General features: G+C 36.3%; 2 protein-coding genes across 2 annotated transcripts in view; both read right to left on the bottom strand.

Annotated features, from left to right (window-relative positions):
* The window catches only part of CDH13 (cadherin 13), a 1,791,933-nt gene that overhangs the window by 258,660 nt on the left and 1,508,465 nt on the right, over positions 1-24,808 (bottom strand). The window lies entirely within an intron of this gene.
* The window catches only part of LOC128648105 (uncharacterized), a 73,836-nt gene continuing 64,425 nt past the window's right edge, over positions 15,398-24,808 (bottom strand). The window contains exon 2 of the mRNA XM_053700768.1: positions 15,398-16,481. Coding sequence (XP_053556743.1) covers positions 15,706-16,200 — 495 coding nt within the window. The 5' untranslated portion in view covers positions 16,201-16,481 and the 3' untranslated portion in view covers positions 15,398-15,705. The remainder of the gene's footprint in view (positions 16,482-24,808) is intronic.

Genomic DNA, 24,808 nt, shown 5'->3' with positions numbered 1-24,808 from the left:
ATACGCATATGTAGCATGTCTTAGATGAAATGGCAAGATATTATCTCATGCAATTTAACCCTGTCATTGTCTTTTTCCGCTAATGTCTAGTTTTATTGAAATGCAGATATGTAGCATGTCTTACCTTAAGTGTTCAGATAGAGAATGCAATGTAACCATGTAGTTAGCATTTTACACAAGGTTTGGTTTAGGAGAAATACGCATATGTAGCATGTCTTAGATGAAATGGCAAGATATTATCTCATGCAATTTAACCCTGTCATTGTCTTTTTCCGCTAATGTCTAGTTTTATTGAAATGCAGATATGTAGCATGTCTTACCTTAAGTGTTCAGATAGAGAATGCAATGTAACCATGTAGTTAGCATTTTACACAAGGTTTGGTTTAGGAGAAATACGCATATGTAGCATGTCTTAGCTGAAATGGCAAGATATTATCTCATGCAATTTAACCCTGTCATTGTCTTTTTCCGCTAATGTCTAGTTTTATTGAAATGAAGATATGTAGCATGTCTTACCTTAAGTGTTCAGATAGAGAATGCAATGTAACCATGTAGTTAGCATTTTACACAAGGTTTGGTTTAGGAGAAATACGCATATGTAGCATGTCTTAGATGAAATGCCAAGATACAGATTTATATATAAATTTTTTTTTTTTATTTTATCTTTCTGACAACTTTTAATATGGATTATGGTTTTTAACAAATATATTTATACAACAATATACTAGTTTAAGTATTCTGTTTGAATTATGTTCTGTTCTAAATTTATAGGTGATTCTGGGTACATGAGCCGGCCTTGGCTCATTACCCCCTTGCGTAGCCCAACTGATGTGTCTGAGGAGCGCTACAATAGGGCTCATAAGAGAACCAGGGCGGTGGTTGAAAGGATGTTCGGGCTCCTGAAGATGAGATTCAGGTGCCTGGACCGTTCTGGAGGAGCACTCCAGTACAACCCAAAGAAGGTGGCTAAGATCGTTGTAGCCTGTAGCGTCCTGCATAATATTGCACAGCGGGCTGGGATGCTGCAGGCCGTCCCGGTGGACAGAGACCTCCTCAGAGATGAGGAGGATGATCCTGTTCTAGAGGGGGAATTCCAGGACGAGGGACTTGATGTCAGAGCAGACGTCATCAACCGCCACTTTAGACGGTAAATAATAGAAGTTACACTGGAGTATTTTCAATAGATGTGAACTCTAGGGAAATGACAAGTAGAGAATTGTGCAAACATGTTAGTATTGATCAAATGTTAGAATAATCTTTATTTCTCATAATATAGGTGATGCTCTGGGCATTGGGTCCTATAGCGAGTCTTTGCCACCTGGTTTTTAAAGAGGACATCAGATGGTAAGTAGAAATGTATGGACTGTTGCTGGCATGATTTGTACACAAATACATCATATGGCATACATTTTAAAAAATATAACTTTGTTTACACATTACTTAAAATGTACATAATCAGAAAGGGATACTCTAGAATGACTATGGTTCAATGTCACACAGAGGTTTGTTCTGCTCAATATGACTCATCTTCACACTTGATAGAAAATAACACAGGTTCATACACAGGCTTAGTAAGCTAGTGATAGATATTTATTATGAAATGGGGGGTGGGAGAGGGGTACAGAACTTATTCACACACTTGTATGAAATCTTTATATATAATTTCTTACATTAGGGAGATGACTTAATCTAAAGACTGAAAGGGAACAATTTGAAGCCTGACAGTGAAGATTTCCAAGACTGACAGTGGGGAAAAAGCCAAGATTGAAATTGAAGTATACCAATGGGATCATGTCTGGCATTATATTTCAATTCTGCTGACCTTGAAAACCATACAAATACATGTTCACATGGTAAGTGCAAACTATTTGATAGAATAAGGCTGTGGAGACATCCTATTGGAGACACTTAGATGATTTTCTATTTTGTAGATGGTATTTCCCAGTCCTCTATTTAATGAACTGATGAATAATACACCTATTGAAGATCAACTGTTTACCCCTGAATTGACTTTCAAAGACCATGCATTGTCCAGGTTGGTGTACCAATGCATGCTAGTGAAGACTGTAGAATATTAGTAGCTTACATACATTAGTCATATTTAGTTCTTTATTAGATATTTAGGGATCACAATCAGACACTTAGATGATTGTACTTTTTTAGATGGTATTTCCCAGTCCTCTATTTAATGAACTGATGAATAAGACACCTATTGAAGATCAACTGTTTACCCCTGAATTGACTTTCAAAGACCATGCATTGTCCAGGTTGGTGTACCAATGCATGCTAGTGAAGACTGTAGAATATTAGTAGCTTACATACATTAGTCATATTTAGTTCTTTATTAGATATTTAGGGATCACAATCAGACACTTAGATGATTGTACTTTTTTAGATGGTATTTCCCAGTCCTCTATTTAATGAACTGATGAATAATACACCTATTGAAGATCAACTGTTTACCCCTGAATTGACTTTCAAAGACCATGCATTGTCCAGGTTGGTGTACCAATGCATGCTAGTGAAGACTGTAGAATATTAGTAGCTTACATACATTAGTCATATTTAGTTCTTTATTAGATATTTAGGGATCACAATCAGACACTTAGATGATTGTACTTTTTTAGATGGTATTTCCCAGTCCTCTATTTAATGAACTGATGAATAAGACACCTATTGAAGATCAACTGTTTACCCCTGAATTGACTTTCAAAGACCATGCATTGTCCAGGTTGGTGTACCAATGCATGCTAGTGAAGACTGTAGACTATTAGTAGCTTACATACATTAGTCATATTTAGTTCATAATTAGATATTTAGGGATCACAATCAGAAAAAGGAATACATATTATAGTTGATATAGAGGTATTTGAATGGACATGAAATATTACATTTATGTTCAGCATACATATATTGTTTACATGTGATATACATTATTATGTATAATTTTAATTTTTGATATTTAAATATAATTTTTAATAAACAATATAATGGTGTATGTATTTCATTAATTTAAAATCAATGTAATGATTATCTTTAAAAAATGTTGATCAAAGTTAGAGCATAGACACCATATGATTTTAAATGTATTTTATGAATATTTTACAACGTGTGTATTAACTTTGTTCCATTTTTATTATTTGTCATTTCAGATTGGCATCTGATGACTTCCTGGAATATTTAATTTTTTTCAATTAAATATATGTTTATTTTTAACAGATTCTAATATATATCAATATAATCTGTAAATAAATAAAACTTGGACTCCCATGACTGGTAGTTGGCTATTTGACAAGCACATGCATAAGAGAAAATAATGCATTAATAGTAGAAAATAAAAATCTTCAGAGAATATTAAAATATATTTTTTAACATTAATTGGGGAGTCAGATTCTTCAATGCTTTTATATTTAAAAAGTATATATTAAAAATATTTTGGATATGTATTAATATTATGATTGTTTTAACATTTAATAAGGTGAAGTGGTTCAATTACATGAAAGTGACAGTGTTGTTGAATGTAAAAAGAATTGTATAAGATCATGTATCTTCCTTAGGTATCTCAAAACATTATTAGAAAATATTTTACAATTATTACATTTATAAATGGTAGGTCATTTAACTTTATATTTTTACAAAATTAGTTATTGGATGCCAGGTTAATCTATGTAATTTTCTAGTGGAGTCATTTAACTATACTTAGTAATATTATGTATTTATTACAATCTTACCTCTTGGGTTAGACATCAAATATCTATATAGAATGTAATTTCCCCTTTAGTTTATTTTGTCAATCTTAAATCAAAATACAATATGTTTGTGTCCTTAAAGGGGTCATTCAAAATGTATATTTTGTATACATTGTAACAAATATCATACAAGAATTTAAACATATTTAGAATGTACTATAGAATTACATTCAGTCTTTAAATATACTTGTTAAAATACAAATAAATGCACATATCTTAGTCAATGATATAAGGCATCTATATGCAAACAACAATCAGCATCAAAATAGCCTATGTAGAGATGTATTTAATCCACGAATATATATATAATTACAATATAATGATTGAATAACAAAACATATTAAGTTGGTCAAATATAAGATTATTATACAAAATGCATACATAACATATAGCTTAATGTCCCTCTACGCTGAAGGCTAAAAAAGACATCATTTAATAAATATATTTCAGTCAGTGTGTAAAACAATCTAGAAGTTCATCTAAATTTGCTTTACTCATATGTTAGACTCATTTAGCAAAATGAAGGTGCCTAGGTTTATGATATATTAAGCATTATTGTTAAATGTTTATTTAAAGGGACATGAAATCAAAATATACTTAAAGGTAGCCATTTAAAAAAACAATGATTTATACATTCTGAATGAGTATTCTATTTTAATCAACTTTAAAACTTGTCTCATATTATGAATGCTCATTGTGATGTTGCTATCATTACTTTAGAAATAAGGCAGTAAATATCTAATTTATTTGCTTCAGTACTCTGGACAGAACTTGATTGTTTGGAATAATTGATGCAACAATCGTCAAGGACAACCCAGGTTTTTATTAAACAATTGTCCGTAATATAAAATATCATTATTGATTTGCAAAGAAACATAACAAGATAACTTAACATTTGATAATCGTATTAAATAATAAAGTTGATTAACATTTCATGCTCAATCACCAATGGTAAATTTGTTTGGACAGTGTCCCTTTAAGAGATTTAAAGAGTGTATTTACTTCTCTTCCTATCTTGACATACTTTGCTTGAAAAGCATATCGAGATAGGCTCAGTAGATGAAGATTGGTGGATGCACAGAGATGCCTTATGTGATTGTCTCAACCATGTGCATTTAAATTTCTTCTGTTGAGGATATATAAATACTAAGAGAAAATGATTTACAGTTTAAAGTCTAAACAATCTTCTATCTCTACAGATCATTTGATACAATTGTTTGTTTGTAATGTCTCTTTAAAACTAAAGACGCCATTGCACAATAACATATATGAGCACTTCAGAGAAATACAAGCTCGAGGTTTATTTGCGAATAACAAAGCTGTAGTTTAACATTTATAAACAGATTATCCAAGTTACTGACATTCTAACCGGAATTTTAACATTAATAAATATTGCGTGGGAAACGCATCTTCAAACACCAGATTAGCATATTTAAACATTAGTGTAATGTCACGCAATAGCACACAATCAATGTGCATTATAAATACATTTAATAGAGCAATGTCAATACTTCACAATCAATTTATTTAAAGAACAATAAAGACATACAATATTAAATGTGTATTTGTATTAAAGAAACAGACCGTTATTAAACCCAGAAATGTCTACAACATTAATAATGTGACAGGATTAGATTTTAAACAGTATTTAATCATTAATATTTCACGGATCCCGGATATTAAATCTGCGTCACACATATCCGCATGACAGGCCCATGAGTTACAAATAAGTCTACATGAAAAATGAAGTTACAGCACCACCAAGCGGTATGTGTAAGGAAGTTACTAAGATATGAAACATTAAGGAACGGCCAATCAGAGTTCATCACACAAACACAACTTGAGTCAGGATGGTCTCACAGACATTATAACAATATTTCAAACTTTTATCCAATCAGATGTACAGATAAATTGTCCCATGGTGCATCTCATGTTTACTTCACCATATAAAAGTCCATTACACGTTGCCATCTTTGTCAGTTCTCTAATGCCTGCAGGCAGTTTATATTATTATAATATATTTATTGGACAACCCAGCAGGCATGTCAGTTCCCAGGTTCACCAAGGAGGAGAGCGCTGCACTGGTCCACGCCGTCAAGGACTTTTATCCCCAGCTGTTTGGGAACAAGAGGAGCTCGACAGATGCGCCTGTTAAGAAGGCCCTCTGGGAGTCTATCACCAATGCGGTTAGATTGGTGTGTGACGTCCAGAGGACCCAGGATCAGATCATGAGGAGATTCGGAGATATGAGGTTGCGTTTATCGAAAAAAGTCAACCTCATAAGGGACTGGGTACAAGCCCGTAAAAGAGGGGGCCAAAGAAAGGCCCCGCGGAAACTGTACCTACTCCCTTATGAGGTGACTTTATGCGAGCTCCTCAATCTCCGGGTCCCCAAAAGATTTAGATCCTCGCCATCCTCGGCCTCCTCTTCTTCCCTCCCAGCTGCGGGATCTCAAAGTCCTGACGCGGGGGACAGGGCAGATGCTTCTCCGTCCGGTGGCCTGGGAGGAGCCGATAGAGAATCTGAACCAGGTAATTATCCAACTTCATATAATATTTATAATTTTATAAATCAAAAATGTGTATTTAGTCAGATACTAAACCTATACAGATCTCACAACATACACTACATATGATGTTTAGATATCTGATTTTAGATTATTGACACATGAAATAGGAATGATGTTTCTTGCGCTCTACAGAATATGCATCACAGAGCGGAAATGTAATTTCGCATCCACGTTAACATGGGTTTGCGGAAATTGGCATTGCTTTATACATGTTGTTCAAATGACGGATGCGTAATTCCGCTTGGAATCATTGCGCAATGATCGCGAAAATGGCATTTCTCATCCACGTTAACATGGGTTTGCGGAAAGTGGCATTGCTTTATACATGTTGTTCAAATGACGGATGCGTAATTCCGCTTGGAATCATTGCGCAATGATCGCGAAAATGGCATTTCTCATCCACGTTAACATGGGTTTGCGGAAAGTGGCATTGCTTTATACATGTTGTTAAAAATTAAATGGAAATTCTTAGATTAGTGAAGAATACAGTATTCTTATTTTAAATATTATATCTAATAAAAAACGAATAATACTAATAAATTATAACATATGGCCATCAATTGATGATTATGTAATAACAAGCAGATATTCTTAAAGATACAGTAAACAACACAACTGATTGAAAATAAGAGTCCAGGATATATTTATCATTAATTTAATTGCGGAAACTATTAACTCATGGGACTACCAAAGGATTAATATTTTTCTATTGATTTGATATTAATGTAAATATTTTAAACATGGCATGATTAGTATTAATGATATGCAATCCTCATTTAATATATTACAGATATGGATGTGGCTGCTGGATCCTCAAGCCAGGGCTTGTCACAGTATGGTATGTCTCATTTTCATTGACATTTGTCTTAGAAACATGGAATGAACATTACATACTAAATACACATTGTTCAATATTTATATGTAATGTCTATTTAATAGATGAAAATTATATAATTATTCGGATATCCTTAAATAACATATTTGATTTTAATTGCATGCTCAATACCATTCATTACATCAACATATGGAGTAGATAATTCATTAACAAACAACAACATTGTGGAATCTATTTAATTTTAGATTAAAGGGATACTGAGCTACAATTATTAATATTGTCTTTCACATACAGTATGCAATATTAATAAACATAAAATATAATACTATCATCATATGTGACATATTCTATTGCTAAATGTAGTTTAAAATAAAGAAAGTACGTTTATGTGCATCTAAATATTTGTTGACCAACCTGGGTTTATATTGATGATTGGTGGATACCTTCAACAAACAATATTTATTGAATCCAATATTCCTTATCTGCCTTTAAGATTAATATCGAACAACATTCTAATTATAATAGGAGTCAATGTTAAATTATTTTTTACATTTTGAACATAGAAATCAATTATTTAAATTAATCATGTCAGTGTCCCTTTAAGACAAAATAGATTCATTCATCTTTACATTATTTTTATTAAAAACTATTGATATATAAATCTAATTATCTGTTGGAGTTACTTTATAGATATCTGCATACTCTAACAGCACCATGATTACATATTTGTAATAATCAAGTTTGTTATGTATTGTGATAAATATGTGTTGTGTCCTAAACAAGATTACTGTACATTGAAAAAATGGGTCGATGTGACACATGTTTGTTTAGATTTGTCAACAGATGCTCCTCAATATGTGGTTTGTGTGTATTCTTGTAACTTCTTAAGGACATATGACGGAATAATTCCGTCATAAAACAATTGAGCTAAGTGAAAGCTGTGTCCTTAAAGGGTTAAGAACATTGATCATTGGGTATATTTAGATATGCAATAGCAGCATCTGAGATGAATTTGATGTCTAATGTAGTCTGACATTAAACATATGTTCAATACAGATATGTTTACAGAATCCCCTTGATTCAATCAAGCATTTTCTGGTGTAATGACTGCTCTATTCTTCACAATTTAAAGTTGATTAATGTTAAAATTCTAGACAGATGTGATTTAGTGATATCCAAAATGTGTTTAATAATATATATCTATATCATTCATAGAGAGAGTTGGTGTGGGAAGCCCACAGGAATCCAGCAGTGACATAGAGCCGCCTTTGCGGTCTCCTGGTAAGTCCATTGACTCATTTATATGTAATTGAAGGTGTATTGCTAATCAATATTATGATAATGATTCCGATGAAGCATAACATTATAACAAAACATAGAATTTATCTTCTGTTTATATATTTATTTTTTATATTGAGCGATTAATAATTTCTACTTTATTAGTCTACACATTTGTTATTCATAAGATGTCTAACATATGTTTTTTTCTATTTGTTTTTTTGACAACAGTCATCAAGTGATACACACATGAGAAATCTTAAATGTTCTATGTACTATGCTTTTATGAATTTAACATTAAGACAAACAATACATTAATATTATGATTTATTGACAATAACAAATCTATTGTCATTTGTATGCTCCATCAAAATGATGTAAATCATAACTTTGTGTGTGTATATCTTTAATGCAACATTGATGTGCGTATTTGAGCAACAGTAACATATGTTATAATATCTGATCTTAAGGTGTACACAACATGTTATGTTTTACAGAGATTGATGTCACATGTGGGATGGAGGAGGAAGAGGCTGCCTTGGAGTCTGATGGTATGTGAAATATATCTATCATGTTTCCAACATGTTTCTTAGTTTGAAATCATTTTATTGAAGACATTCAAAGTCTACAGCTTTTTCCCTTTAAAAAGGAATATTATTTGTCTGTTCAAATACACTACTGCCCCCTTTCTATATCAGGCAGCATGAAAATCTGATTGTATATATTTTTTTAAGAATATATAATTCATGCCATCATTATGTCACATGCATATTCCATGCCAAAACACAATAATAAGTTTCACATTGTACAGACAGTCATTGAGATTCATCTGAGTGCCTATATAGATACCATATCCTCATTTCAGAATAGTTTACAGATTAAAACACACTTCGAAGTATATTGAAAACATAATCAATTTGAAATGCGTTGATTTGATGTCAGGATGTATGAGATGTTAATATATTTTCTTTACATTTTCAGATGGATCCACCACTTCTGGTCATCTGGATTCCGCCCCTGCCCAGTCACAGACCCCTCCCCGTGCACACACCCCTGACCATGGCCACACCTCTGCACACACCCAGAGCACTTCCCATCACCAAACTCATGTCCATGCCCCGACCACTGCCAGCCCTTCCCATATTTCATATCCTGTCCCTCCCAAAAAACGCCCATACACCCCCCTTCGCCGCTCTCCCCGTATTCTGGCCCGTACAGCTGTCCAGACCCAAACTCCCCACTCCCCAGCTGTACGGCCTACCCTGGAGCAGCAGCTCACCACTCCCCAAGCCATTCCCATCCCTCCCCAAGCCATTCCCATCCCTCCCCAAGCCATTCCCATCCCTCCCCAAGCCAATCCCATCCCTCACCCCTGTTTAAACCTTCATTGTCCTGGGTGTCAGATTGTCCTTCCCAGGCACAGCTGTAAGTATCATTCTAAATACACTTTATAAGATACTTAAAGGTACAGTGAAGTTAAATTGGTTAAATTGTGATTCAAATCCAGCATGCAATGTTAAGCCAATGTATAATAGAATACTCTTATGAATTATTCGTCATTCTCTTGATATATTTATGGAAAACAACTTATTCCTATAATTAGTTTAAAAAATAAAATAAATGTGGACATCATTTCTTTATTGTTGGATGAATGTATCCATCAACCAGCATGCACAAACAAAGTTCATCAACAAATATTGGCTTCCATAAAAACCAACATTCTTGCATTCAAAATATAGCTTGACAATTAAAACATATAATGAATATGTGTAATTTCTAAAGATTTGTCATGTCATGCTCTATCTGAATCAGTCCATTAAATATTTAGGTTCATTGTCCCTTTAATTGGATATCACTACATATACCAAACACCACTACTTGGATCCAAAATTGTATGTCCAAATGTGGATACATTATCTCTTGTCTAACCCAGTGGGAATTTAATTTCTTCTGGTTGCTATGTTTACACAGCTTGTCCTCAATGCCAAAATGTTTAAGGATAGGTGTGCCTACCACAGTCTAAATTGAATTTTTAAATTGCTGATGTAAGTACAATGTAAATCCTTTAACAAGATTTGATACACTCAAGCTGTATAAGTGGATCATCTAAAAACAATTAAAGGGGACAACATGTTTGAGTAACATGAGCCTTTAATGATTTCTGTCTGTCTGAATAACCTAATTCATGTGTAAAGAATATATGAAAAATAATTTATGTAAATAATTATTTTTCTTTATGATGACAATGTATGTATTAAAATATTTTATTCTGTTGTGTAATTATCCTTAATATTTAATTTTATTTTATTTTAGGCTGTGACTCAGCATGGCTCATGCTAGAAGGGATAGCAAGAGTCGAGCAGGCCGTGTTGAGGAACGCAGATGTCCTGAGAGGGATGAACAACACCATGCAGGCCCAGCTCCGGATTCAGGACTTGACTCTGCGTGAAATTATGCAATTACGTTCAAGGCCTGAATCTGGAGCTGGACATGCACAGGACAATGAAGATGATGACCAGTAAGTGGAGGATCTGGATATGCTCCATGGTGGCAGATAATAATCCTCCGTCCACATGTTGAATTAGTATTTATATTGTTGCCATTTGGCCTTTTTATCAGTTTATTGTTGTGCCTGTTGCACTCTTTTACCTTGTCATGTGTCTCCAATGAGGCTATGCTGGCCCTTGGCAACTCTCTTCATGGACTGTGATGCACTGTGTTACCTTGCCATGTGTCTCCAATGGGGCTATGGTGGCCCTTGGCAACTCTCTTCATGGACTGTGATGCACTGTGTTACCTTGCCATGTGTCTCCAATGGGGCTATGCTGGCCCTTGGCAACTCTCTTCATGGACTGTGATGCACTGTGTTACCTTGCCATGTGTCTCCAATGGGGCTATGCTGGCCCTTGGCAACTCTCTTCATGGACTGTGATGCACTGTGTTACCTTGCCATGTGTCTCCAATGGGGCTATGCTGGCCCTTGGCAACTCTCTTCATGGACTGTGATGCACTGTGTTACCTTGCCATGTGTCTCCAATGGGGCTATGCTGGCCCTTGGCAACTCTCTTCATGGACTGTGATGCACTGTGTTACCTTGCCATGTGTCTCCAATGGGGCTATGCTGGCCCTTGGCAACTCTCTTCATGGACTGTGATGCACTGTGTTACCTTGCCATGTGTCTCCAATGGGGCTATGCTGGCCCTTGGCAACTCTCTTCATGGACTGTGATGCACTGTGTTACCTTGCCATGTGTCTCCAATGGGGCTATGCTGGCCCTTGGCAACTCTCTTCATGGACTGTGATGCACTGTGTTACCTTGCCATGTGTCTCCAATGGGGCTATGCTGGCCCTTGGCAACTCTCTTCATGGACTGTGATGCACTGTGTTACCTTGCCATGTGTCTCCAATGGGGCTATGCTGGCCCTTGGCAACTCTCTTCATGGACTGTGATGCACTGTGTTACCTTGCCATGTGTCTCCAATGGGGCTATGCTGGCCCTTGGCAACTCTCTTCATGGACTGTGATGCACTGTGTTACCTTGCCATGTGTCTCCAATGGGGCTATGCTGGCCCTTGGCAACTCTCTTCATGGACTGTGATGCACTGTGTTACCTTGCCATGTGTCTCCAATGGGGCTATGCTGGCCCTTGGCAACTCTCTTCATGGACTGTGATGCACTGTGTTACCTTGCCATGTGTCTCCAATGGGGCTATGCTGGCCCTTGGCAACTCTCTTCATGGACTGTGATGCACTGTGTTACCTTGCCATGTGTCTCCAATGGGGCTATGCTGGCCCTTGGCAACTCTCTTCATGGACTGTGATGCACTGTGTTACCTTGCCATGTGTCTCCAATGGGGCTATGCTGGCCCTTGGCAACTCTCTTCATGGACTGTGATGCACTGTGTTACCTTGCCATGTGTCTCCAATGGGGCTATGCTGGCCCTTGGCAACTCTCTTCATGGACTGTGATGCACTGTGTTACCTTGCCATGTGTCTCCAATGGGGCTATGCTGGCCCTTGGCAACTCTCTTCATGGACTGTGATGCACTGTGTTACCTTGTCATATGGCTCATATATTCCTTATTTTTACAAGATTATTTATAAACGTTGTGTATGTTTTCTTACATACTAATAAAATACATTTTATTTCACAAATCTTTGTCCTCATTCTTCCTGTTATTTTTTGAAAGCTCTAGTTTATGTTGTTTATCCTTAAAGGGACCTAACAAATATATTTGTTATAATGAAATCATATATGTAAGACAATAGTAAATGACTTTAAGATTAACATCTCCAATGTAATCTTATTATTTGTGTTTATATTATTTTCTCTTAGCTCTATCATTGCCTGATTATGATTAGCAGAGTAATTTCTTTATATATGTATATATATTTTTGTATTTGTGTATATATGTATATTTAAATGTTCAGATCCATGTGTGTATTTATAAACTCTGCATGAATTGATGCACCTTTACCAAATGATCTGAGTATTGATACAATGATATAATCCCTGTAAAGTGTTAATTTTATTGAAATAGTATTGACTATGTGTATGCTCTTTTTAAAAACAAAATAATGTCCCTTTAAGTGATGTTGATCACTATTGTAAATGAATGTATTTCCATTTGTAAAGCGTTTTTGTCCTTTTTACAAGAACAAGGACATATAGTTTTATTAATAAACAATCTTATTGTAATGTTGACAGCACCTGTATTTCATTTTCAAATCTATATTATTGTCAAAGTGTAACCAAATCAATCTCTGTGTGTAATGCAAATAATGTAGATGATGAATATTAGTTAACTAATATGTTAACAAAATACATCTCCTCCCATATATGGCTATCGGTAGGCTGACAATAATTAAACTTGAATAAATGACACGTTTAATCAATACATGTATAACTATTGTTATTCAACAACAATCCAAACATATCTTAAAACATCAATGGCATATGTATTTCTCATGTGTATCTTTTAAATGTTAAAGATATACACCATAGCTATAGTTCAAGGGACAGTCAAGTCCGAAAAGATGAATCATGATTTGGTGACATTCCTAGATAGCAATCTACACACATACTAGTTCCTAAAATATAAATACGTTTCTTAGTGATATGCCAAGATGTCACTGAGTCCTTGTATTGTCTGCGTTTTTTCAGCGATCTCGGATGCGCCATGTTGCTTAAGACGTCACCTGCCAGGCTGTCCAATGATTCCTTGTATTGACTGACGTTCTTACGTGATCAGGAATATGCCTTTTATTGGATTGCGTTTTGACGCGATCAAGGATGCGCCTTTTTTTTTTGGGCGTTCTTACGTGATCAATAATGTGCCTTTCATTGGATGGCATTCTTACGTGATCAAGGAAGCGCCATGTTAAGACGGAACATGTAAAGGTAAAAAAACGTGTGATTGGATTGCGTAGTCCCGCAATATTTGTGCACGTTAAAAACGTTTGTGACTGCATGCAATTTTACAAAGCTTGCGAATATGTATTATTTGCATCATGTTACATTGCTGACCCGTAGCTGATAAAGACCAACACATTCTCTTTTGCTGGATGTCTGGTTGAATCAACGAACGAAAGCAAAATGTTTTCATGCATAGGATATTTATAGGCAAGTGCAAATCTCTCCAGTCCATGTTTAATATGTTTGTCAACAATGTTCCTTTTTCTGAAAAATTACTGTTGTGTTTAATGTTGAACATATCTAATTAATAAATATGCGCTATTGTGTTTGAATAAAGTAATCAATATGCATTTATCATATGCTAAATATATGATGCCGACTTCTTCTAAATGTAATTTCGTTGTATATTTTATGAAAGGTTCATTAGACACTCACATTATAAATAAAAATATTTGATTTTGTCTCTAGTTAGATAGTCCATTGTTTAACCAATCGGTTTATTTTGTCTTGTGTTGTAATAAAATGTAAGTAATTTTCTTAATCCTCGCAAAGCCAATGAGTTTCATGTGAGTACCATCTCCAGCTTTGTCCAGTTTGTGTAAAGGGTCTTTTCATATGTTAATGATGGGGTATTGTGTTGTTTTACGGTTGTAATGGTGGTTCATCTATATTTTCAATATAGCTAACCCTATTTTATTTTCAAGTGTTTGAAGCTTTTTAATATTGATATCAGTATATGTTAATCTTGTTGTTTGTAGTAGTGTCTATTACATACAGTTATGTAAAAAATATAGGATACTGTCCCTTGAATGCAAATGTTGTTTTTTGGATCATGTATGAGATCCACATAGTTTAATCTTAAAATTTATTTTTGTTAGCATATTTCCCCCCCCCCCCACTCCTAAAAGGACTTTAAACCATATTCATTGTTAAAAAAAAATTCTTTACAATAAAATATTAACACAATAATGTCTCTTAAAGAAAATAGACTTTATTTAACACGTCAATATAAATGTTATTTAAAATTTTTTTTTTTTACAAAGTACATGTAGATATACCAACAAGCTTAAAATATGTGTTAGCATATGTAATGTTGTTAAAGGGACAGTTTAGAAAAAAAAATTTAAAAACATTATTCGAAAAGTCAATTCTGTAATATCAAGGATATCAAATGTTTATCAACAATTGAACATTTGTCTGGGTTTATTTACATTTGCTCTCTAAACCTATGAGGTTGGTGTGCTCATTTCTTAAATCTTGAAGAGTGCTTGTAATCATTATACAATTTGAGCACTAGAGGGCATTTGGATAGCATTTGTATATGTAAAACCTTGTGCTCATACAGCATATTATTGACCATGTATTGATCATTGATATCTAAAATGTTGTTATGTCAGAACAACAAATAAGTGGTCATTTTTCATAGTCATAGATACAAGGGTAAGCACATAAGTCACACATGTATTTCTCCATGTTTTGTTGTTTCAAACTTTATAATGCGTAATACAGTGTTTTCTTTGTAATCAATAATTTTCTGACTGTCCCTTTAAGCTGTGTTATTGGCATTCAAACAGTAATATGCCATCATGGATAATTGTTATGGTAATTTAGTTAGCGATTCGGGAAACAGTTTGGACATCACATCACAGAAACCAATCAATATCATGAACAAGGATAGGTATGTGATGATGTGGTTTTCACACACTTATAACCCACACTCTGCAAAGAATCTTCCTCCATGGACCCGGTCCCATAGAAGTCGATTATATACAGAGTGTGGTCCACAAGTGTATGAAAACCACATCATCACATACCTATCCATTACACAAAAAAAATATTTTAAGATGGAAAAAAATACTTACTTCCTCTTCCTTCCCCTCTTCCCACGGGGCTGAGGCTCTGGGAGAGGCAACTGCCGACTCCGAAGAGTCCTCCTTGGAGCTGTTGTGGGAGGAGTGGAAGGAAGAGTACTGGGACGACCAAGGTGAGGAGTAGATGGCTGAGGAGGAGGAGAAGATGGATGAGGAGGAGAAGATGGCTGAGGAGGAGGAGGAGTAGATGGCTGAGGAGGAGGAGGAGTAGATGGCTGAGGAGGAGGATGACATGGGCCGGCAGGAGGAGATGGCCCAGCAGCAAGAGGCCCAGCAACAAGAGGCCCAGCAACAGGAGGTAGACCAGCATGCGCCTCCCGGAAAAATGTGAACATTTCCTGATGTAGATTAAACATTCTTGTTTGTCCTTCTTGTATTCTATTCAGTATATTGATTATTTCATTTTGGCCTTGAATTATTTGATTCTGCCCATCAAGTATTCTGCGTCGTCCTTCTATGTTTTCTATCCGGGAGGTACGCATCTGGTCTATGTACTCCAGTAGAACCCGCACCTCCGCTATTTCTTCTTGTTGTGCCTGTCGAACCCGTGCACGGCGGGGTGCCTGTGCACGGCGGAGTGCGGGTCTTTGAGGGACCTCGGGTTCCGCGGGTTCAGCGGGATCCTCCTGTGCTTCCGGGGCCTCTTCATCATCTCCCGTGCGCTGTTCGTCACGGGGAGCCTCTTCCCTCCGAAGTGGGAATTCCTCACCACCACTCTCATCCCGGGGAGATGCAGGAGGCTGTGCTGCCTCGTCCCCAGACTCTGTATATAAATAAAAAAAAAAAAATATGTATATATTAGCATATTTGCAAATAAAGGTTTAAATGACTTAGCTTACGATACAATTACAAATGCAGAATCATTAATCCACTTTGAAATCTAACAAACAATCAATACGATTTCCGCTTTTTCTAAACCGTGTTTGTGATATCTGGTCAATGTGAATGTTTTAGCGTTTGTTTTCAGTCTGTTTAAATGCACACCTAACCTATAGCCTAGATACTGATGTAACCGCAAAGTAATAGAATGCGTGTAAACAGCGTAATAGCATTAATCTGATCCTTAACACATGAAACCCAATGTTTTATCTTTCATGATTTAGAAGCATACATTTAGTATCAACTTTCGAATGTACTTTTCTTATCTAATTAGCTTCATTCTCTGGATATTCTTTGCTGAAAAGCATATCTAAATATGCTTATAAGATGCTGATTGTTAGCTGAATATAGCTGCCTCCTGTGATTGTTTCACCGTGTGCATGGCTATTTCTTCATTAAAATATATCTCAAGAATGAATCAAATTAGGTAATATAAGTACATTTGAATGTTTTGTCAATTTGTATTCGCTACCTCAATCATGAAAGTAAATGTTTGCGTATAGTGTCCATTGAAATACATTCGTATGTGAAATTATTGTTCAATGAGCTTACCGTCAGATGAGAGTGGCAGGTTCCCTGTATCGATTCCTCCGATACCGACTACTTCCACCTCGGAGATGCTGGGCCGCAACATTTCCTCCCATCTGCAGTACTCCATTTCAAGGGCAGGGCCGCCACCGGTCCCTGCGGCATGTCGGGCCTCCAGGCTTAACTTTTTTTTAAGTTCAAGTTTACAGTCCCGGTACCGATGTTTTATAGAATCCATATCCCGGTTCCGGCCACCCACTGCATTGACTGCATTCCTAATCTCGTTCCAGAGCCTCCTCCTGTCAGTCGGGGTAGTCTTCTGGTGCTGCAGCATCCTATGCCTGGCCATATAGGCCTCTACGAGGGCCTCCTTCTCCTCCATCGTAAACCTCGCCTCCCTAGTCGCCTTGGCCTTCCCCTGTGACGATGCCCTCTGTTTCCCGGACTGTGAAGCCCTACTCTGACCGCCACTGGGCCCAGCCACTTGGTCATCTTGAACCAAGTGGCTGGGTCCACCCACCGCTTCCACCCCCGCTTCCTGCCCCCCTTCCTGCCCTGTTCCTCTCCCCCTCCCTCTACTCCCCCCTCTACCTGTCCCCTGCCTGGCCTCCATCTCCTCCCTAAACTAAACCCCAAATAATCAAACAAAAAGTGAGTGTGATGAAATAAAAGGGGGTCAAAATAAAGAACTAAAAAGACAAAAAAGGTGCTTAAAGTGTGAGGGATGTAAACAAAACAAAGAGGGTAAGGAGTATTTAAATAAACGAAAAGAAGAAGACTAAAAGGAGGATATGTAAACTAAATGTAACTAGGGGATGGGTATGGGATGGGTATGGGGTATGGGATAAGAGTAAATGGGATGAAAGGGAATGGGACTACAAGGAATGGGGTATGGAGTGTAGTATGAGGGGGTAGGGGGTATGGAGTGTATGTAGTGTTATTGATAAGTGTATGTATGTATTGAATGTGTTTGCGTGTAAATGTGTTAAGTGTACAGATAAATCACTCGCTCGCTAACTCACACTACTTCTAATTCTCAATAACAAACACTCCCACTAACGCTCACTAACTACCACTAACTGACGCTCACACTAACAACTATCACTAATAACTCCCACTAACTCACTCACGCTCCCACTAACAGACTCTCTCCCACTCCCACTAACTCCCACTAACTCACTGACTCTCTCACGCTAACACTACCAACTGACTCTCTCACGCTAACACTACCAACTGACTCTCTCACGCTAACACTACCAACTGACTCTCTCACGCTAACACTAACTCACTCTCAAAAAATCTCTAACTCTCTATTCTTAAATCTCAAAAGACCCACCAGCAACACAGTCAAAGAAGCCATGCTTGTGTGGTGCTTATATACCCTGTGTAAATGTTTAATGATGTCCCAATTTCCATTGAAATTAGTGTTCAGGTGTGCTTTATTAGCAATTAATATTATTGCAATGTGTATTAGGTGTGTTAATTTGCGCATGCTCATTTAGAGTTGGTATTTGTGGAATGTGTAGAATGCGATGATGTCATAGTGTTCGTTTTCGCTTTCATTGTCCAAAAGTATTCTTTATAAATGTGAATTTGCGATGGTGTGTTCTTCGTGAAGTGTTGTATATGTATGTTTTTCATAATATATAATGATATTGAATGCGATTTTGTTTCTAGTGTATGTATATATTTTTTAATCCTTGTTGTTATTGTGCGATTTTCCGCATCTTAAAGTATATGCGTATTCCCCGTATAAATAGTATTAAAACTTCCCCCGCTTGTGAATGTGTAATGCTTGTGTGCTTTGTTGATTGATTGTTGTTGTGACATTTGCGGTGTGTTATTGTTGTGCATGATGTGGTATGCGTCATATGACCGAGCTGTGCGTATTCTCGCGAGATCGAGTGTTAGGTGAAAAAAGGCAATTTATTTGATTTCCCATTGATCTCTATGGGAGACTGTCTAACGCGGGCAGGATTACGCGTGTGACATACACGCGTTAGGAGCATCGTTAGATGGTCTTATCTTAACTCTAAATACCGGAGTCAAACAATGACGTGCGTTAGACATAAACACGCGTGGCGTTAACAGCCCATCTACCGCCGAACTCTAAATCTAGCCGATAATATTTCCTACCAGTCAGCCCAAGCCTACCAACACAAAGTTGCACAAGTTTCATCATACCAAGGAAACACCTGGAACCACAATAGCCATTATAGATCCCAGGGTGATTTTAATATGAGACGTGATCATAATGATCACAGAGACATATCGCACCATTATAGACGACCAACCATTGACCCACCAACTAATCAGATTTGGAGTAATAATGACAACCCACAAACACCAACCATACACTTTGAACAATATGAACACAACAATAGATTTAGTCCACTCATAACAACAGGAGATGGAGAGAGTCCTAGTACCAGCAGTAACCCACCGCCTCCTTTTTTAGGAATAGGCCCCAATAAGGTCGGCAAAAAGACCACATATATCAGAAAATGAGGCAGGAGGGGCAGAGGCCTTACCGCCAAGAAAGCGGAACTATCCAGATTAAATCAGGGCCTATTCAATTTATTATCTCACACATTATCTATAGAAGAAAAAAGAGTACTGAAAAAAGGCTTGTCTTTTTGTCCACCGAACTCACCAAATATCTTCAATTTATTTGTTGATGTGAATAATTTCACACGCAAGTTATCTCTACAAAAATATTTTGCAAATAAAAAACTAAATAGAGATCAATCCCACAGCACAAATTCACAGGTAATAATAACTGACAACATGCCTTCTGACAAATCAATCCCATGTGTTATAGCAAACATTGAAGATATAACTGACCATCTATTTGAGGGATACATACACACTAATGTAAAAAACAAATCTAATTTCAATCCAACCAATACCAATAATAAATACATTGAATTATACCAAAACATGGTTTTAGAGGATTGTGAGAAATTACTAAAAACAACAGCCAAAAGGACAAATTGCTCTTTCCATAGACACAAAAAAGCTTTATATAGTTTACAGAACAATCCAAACATTGTCATCCGCGATGCGGATAAGGGGGGGTATTATTATCCAGGACTATAAAGACTACACCAAAGAAGCAGAGAGAATTCTAGGAGATACCAATTATTATCAAACTCTTCCTAGAGACCCGACCCCCCTTCTCACACTAACATATCAAAAATGAATAGGCAAGGGTTCACTGCAGGGTATATTAAACAAAGAAGAAAGAGAATTCCTTAGAACAGATAATCCGAGCATCGCACATTACTACCATCTCCCAAAAATCCATAAGGATAAAAATAACCCTCCCGGACGTCCAATTATAGCCGACATAGGCAATTTAACTTATAATTTATCATTTTACATCGACCAATTTTTACAGAAATTTGTAACTACTCTTCTGTCTTATATTAGGGACAGCACCCATCTTTTACAACTATTACAGAATCTCACCCTCACAAATAAAAATAAATTTTGGATTACCTGTGATGTCAGCTCCCTTTATTCAAACATCACTCACGATCTAGGATTGGCGGCAGTATCTCATTTTTTAGAACAGGACCCATATTTACCCAAAGAAAAAAGAACATACATTCTGGAATGCATTAAGTATATTTTGCAACACAATTATTTCTTATATTTAGACCGCTATTATTTGCAGATTAGGGGGACGGCCATGGGTACCAGGTTCGCCCCAAGTTTCGCTAATCTCTTTATGGGATTATTTGAGGAGGTATACATTTACCACGCAAACCTTGGGGAGAACCTGGTATTCTATGGCCGTTATATAGACAATCTTATATTTATTTGGAATGGCAGTTTAGAATCAGCAGAACTATTCATAAGACGACTTAATAATAACAATATGGGAATCACATTTACAGCCAACATACAATCGTAATCAATAGATTATTTAGACTTGGTACTTAGTTGGGGACCCAACCAGACCATTACGTCTAAAACATTTTTTCAAAGATGTGGATAGCAATAGCTATTTGGAATACTATAGTAATCATCATAGAAGTTGGATTAATAATGTACCGTATAGTCAGTTCAGACGCATCAGGAGGAACTGTTCAGATTCACAACTGTATTAGGTTACTGAGCCCTATATAAAGGGCACCCATGTACACAATCAATATACAAGCCTGAGGAAACGGGATGTTCCCCGAGAAACGCGTCGCTATATTGTATGGTCTATGGGGAGATAGGTTGTCATCACCCAGCTGTAATTTGCTATACCGTTTGGTATTTTTATTTTGTATAGTAAAATACTGATTTTATACTTTTACATAAGTCTGGTGTTGGTGTAACTACCCTCATAGCAGTAACCTAAGAGCACTCCAGTTCTTCCTCCTCCTTCCACTGCAGTTTTCGGCCGAAGTTTGTCATCCAGGAGACAAAGAGTTCCAGTACATATGGGCGAGACCAACACACAGCCAGCTGGTTTGCTGTTGAAAACCAGCCTGCCCCTACTGGCACGAGAGAGTGCCGCCCTGTTTGTGAGTACCCTTTTTCTGCTCCTTTTTTGGATTTTTTGGGTTATATTGATCTACACATGTGGCGCTTCTGTTTTTGTTTTTGTTTCAGACCATATACAATAGATTCATAGAAAAAAACTACCCGGCTCACATTTTAGATAATGCACTAAGAGAACCAAAAGGTTGGATAGGAATGAGATATTATCCAATAACAACAAAACGAACCCATCAACTAATACACCAATAAATCAGGGAAATATCATGTTTATCACTCAATACAATAACAATTTCCAAAAAATAAATCAGATAATATACAAACACTGGCATGCTATCCAAAGGGATCCCATTTTGAGAAATATTGTACAGGACAAACCAAAGATAGTTTACAGGAGAGCCCCAACGCTAAGAAGCAGACTAGCACCTAGTAAAATAGTTAAACATACCCAACAACAATCCAAGAATATCACTAAATTTAAGAAAGGTATCTTTGGTTTACAGGGAGTATATAAATGTGGTAAAAACCGGTTGCAACTCTTGTCAATATATTAAATATGGCACCAAAACTTTCAGGTCCCATACCACCGGAGATATATATCCCATCCAGGGATTTTACAACTGCAATACTTCTTTTGTTGTTTACCTGTTAGAGTGCATATGCGGCCTACAATATGTAGGCCGCACCTCTAGGAAGGTCAAAATAAGGTGGGGAGAACACTTTCGTAACTTTAGGAATTGTAGGAAAACGAAAGTCAAACACAGTGTTCCAACCCATTGCCTAGCTAAATATCAGGGCAACCCCCATATTTTCAAATTTATTCCCATAGATTTTATCCCTAGGTCAGCCGATTACAACAGAACCAACAAACTCAGACAACGAGAAACCTTCTGGATTTTTAAGTTAAAAACACTATTTCCCGAAGGTTTAAATGCCTTAGATTTAGCAGCATTCAACTAACAATCAGACTTACTAACATTGACACAAACTAACATGGTATCCATAATGACAGATCAAAGATCATTCTTACAATACTTTATTTCACATTACATATAAGTACATCATACAAATCGAAATTCCCATATTTCTAGCTGTCCATATTTTTGGCAATTCATATGAGCCCTATAGGTTTAGACGCACTTAATCATATTACAACATTCATTATATGACATAAGCAGACATTAGTTTACAATACACAGATCAGTAAACATATCTAATAGTCCAATAAAACATTCATTACATGACATCAGCAAACATCATTGTGCAACATACAGATTAGAAAACACATTTAATTAACTCATCAAAGGTATACACATATTCATTATGTACCCAGTTTTTTCTTTTTATCATTTTTCATTATTGGAAAATCATACATTACATTATACACATTATTCACATGGTAGGATACTATACTCGAACTCATTTTTTAATTCATACTATATACCATGCACATTAATCTATACACAAAATTTGGAATCATAATATCTTGTCAAATAATATCTTCTAGATTCACATGTCATAAAAAGCAACAATACGGATCCATGAATTAATTCCATAATAAATACTGGAGACAATCTCCCAATGGTCATTTGTTGTCCCTATATCATATCTTTAGAGATAGTTGAAAAATTGACATACCAACAAACCAATGTAAGACGAAACTTAAAAATCAATTTAACTGACCAATATCACACATAAAAAATATATATCTAAATAAATCAATTTTACATTAGGTCCCTTTTTTCCTTTTTCCTTACCATCATTATTATTTTATTTTTAGTCAATCTGTGAGACTGGATTTAATGTACTATATTTAAAAAATTCCCCTTTTTTTATAAGAACATATACATCATTATAAACCTTACAAAAATTCTTTTGATAAACTAAATAATGAATTTAGATTTTAATATATACGAAAGTTGTAATCAATCCAACTGGACATGCGATGGTCCTAAAAAGGCCGCATATCAAAAAACTCTGGTATATCAATTTTCACAGCCGTGGGGTTCAGATTTTTAGTTTTATCGTTGTTCATTTTTATTTTTGTTTATTTGGTAGCCCATTTTTAGCTCTATTTCTATCTTTTCACCTTCTCACTATATTTCACACTATTCACACACATCAATAACCATATATCTTCAAATAACACCACATGCCCGTTTTTAAATAACCATACAAGATTTTAAACATCCATTATACACACACCAACTCCTATATATATGCAATTGCCAGAAGCGGCTGCTGTTATCTCACACAGATAAAATTATCTATCTTAACAAGATCTGTGACAGATACTTTAAACAGTTTAGAAACATTTTTGCGATATTTTGATACATATTGTCAACAATGGTTAAGTTCACAGGTATATATCTCACAATCAGTGTCAATGAGATTCATAGGGGCCTAGTTATCAAGCCGTCAACCTCAAATACACTGGAATTCCGCAGCGTATTTGTGGCGAGGCTGATACGCCTTAGTTATCAAAGGCTCGAGACCGGCAAAAGTAGAATTTTGTGACGTAAGCTTCGATCCGCCGGACTCAGTCCGACACAGATCGATTCTTACGTCACTCCAGATGTTCCGCACACAAGTGCAGCACATTCTCACTACTTTTGCTAGTTATCAAATGACTAGCAGGTACGCTCGGCACTTTTACGGTCCAGCGTACCTGGTTTTCAAACCGCCACCCCTGGAGGCGGCGGATCCCATAGGAATCAATGGGAGTCTGACCATAGCAAAAGTACAAGTTTGCTGCTGCCAGACATCCCATTCATTCCTATGGGAGCTGTCTGCACCTAACACCCTAACATGTACCCCGAGTCTAAACACCACTAATCTGTCCCCCCCTACACCGCCGCAACTAAATAAAGTTATTACCACCTAAACCGCCGCTCCCGGAGCCCACCGCAACTATAATAAATGTAATAACTCCTAAACCGCCGCTCCCTGAACCCGTCGCCACCTATAATAAATGTATTAACCCCTAATCTGCCCCCCCTACACCGTCGCCACCTATAATAATTTTATTAACCCCTATCCTGCTCCCCACTACGCCGCCGCCACTGTAATAAAATTATTAACCCCTAAACCTAAGTCTAACACTAACCCTAATGCCCCCCTAACTTAAATATTAATTAAATAAATCTAAATAATATTTTTATTATTAACTAAATTAATCCTATTTAAAAC

The sequence above is a fragment of the Bombina bombina genome, chromosome 1 (assembly GCF_027579735.1).
Source record: "Bombina bombina isolate aBomBom1 chromosome 1, aBomBom1.pri, whole genome shotgun sequence".
Lineage (NCBI taxonomy): Eukaryota > Metazoa > Chordata > Amphibia > Anura > Bombinatoridae > Bombina > Bombina bombina.
This window is presented reverse-complemented; position numbering and strand designations above follow the sequence as displayed.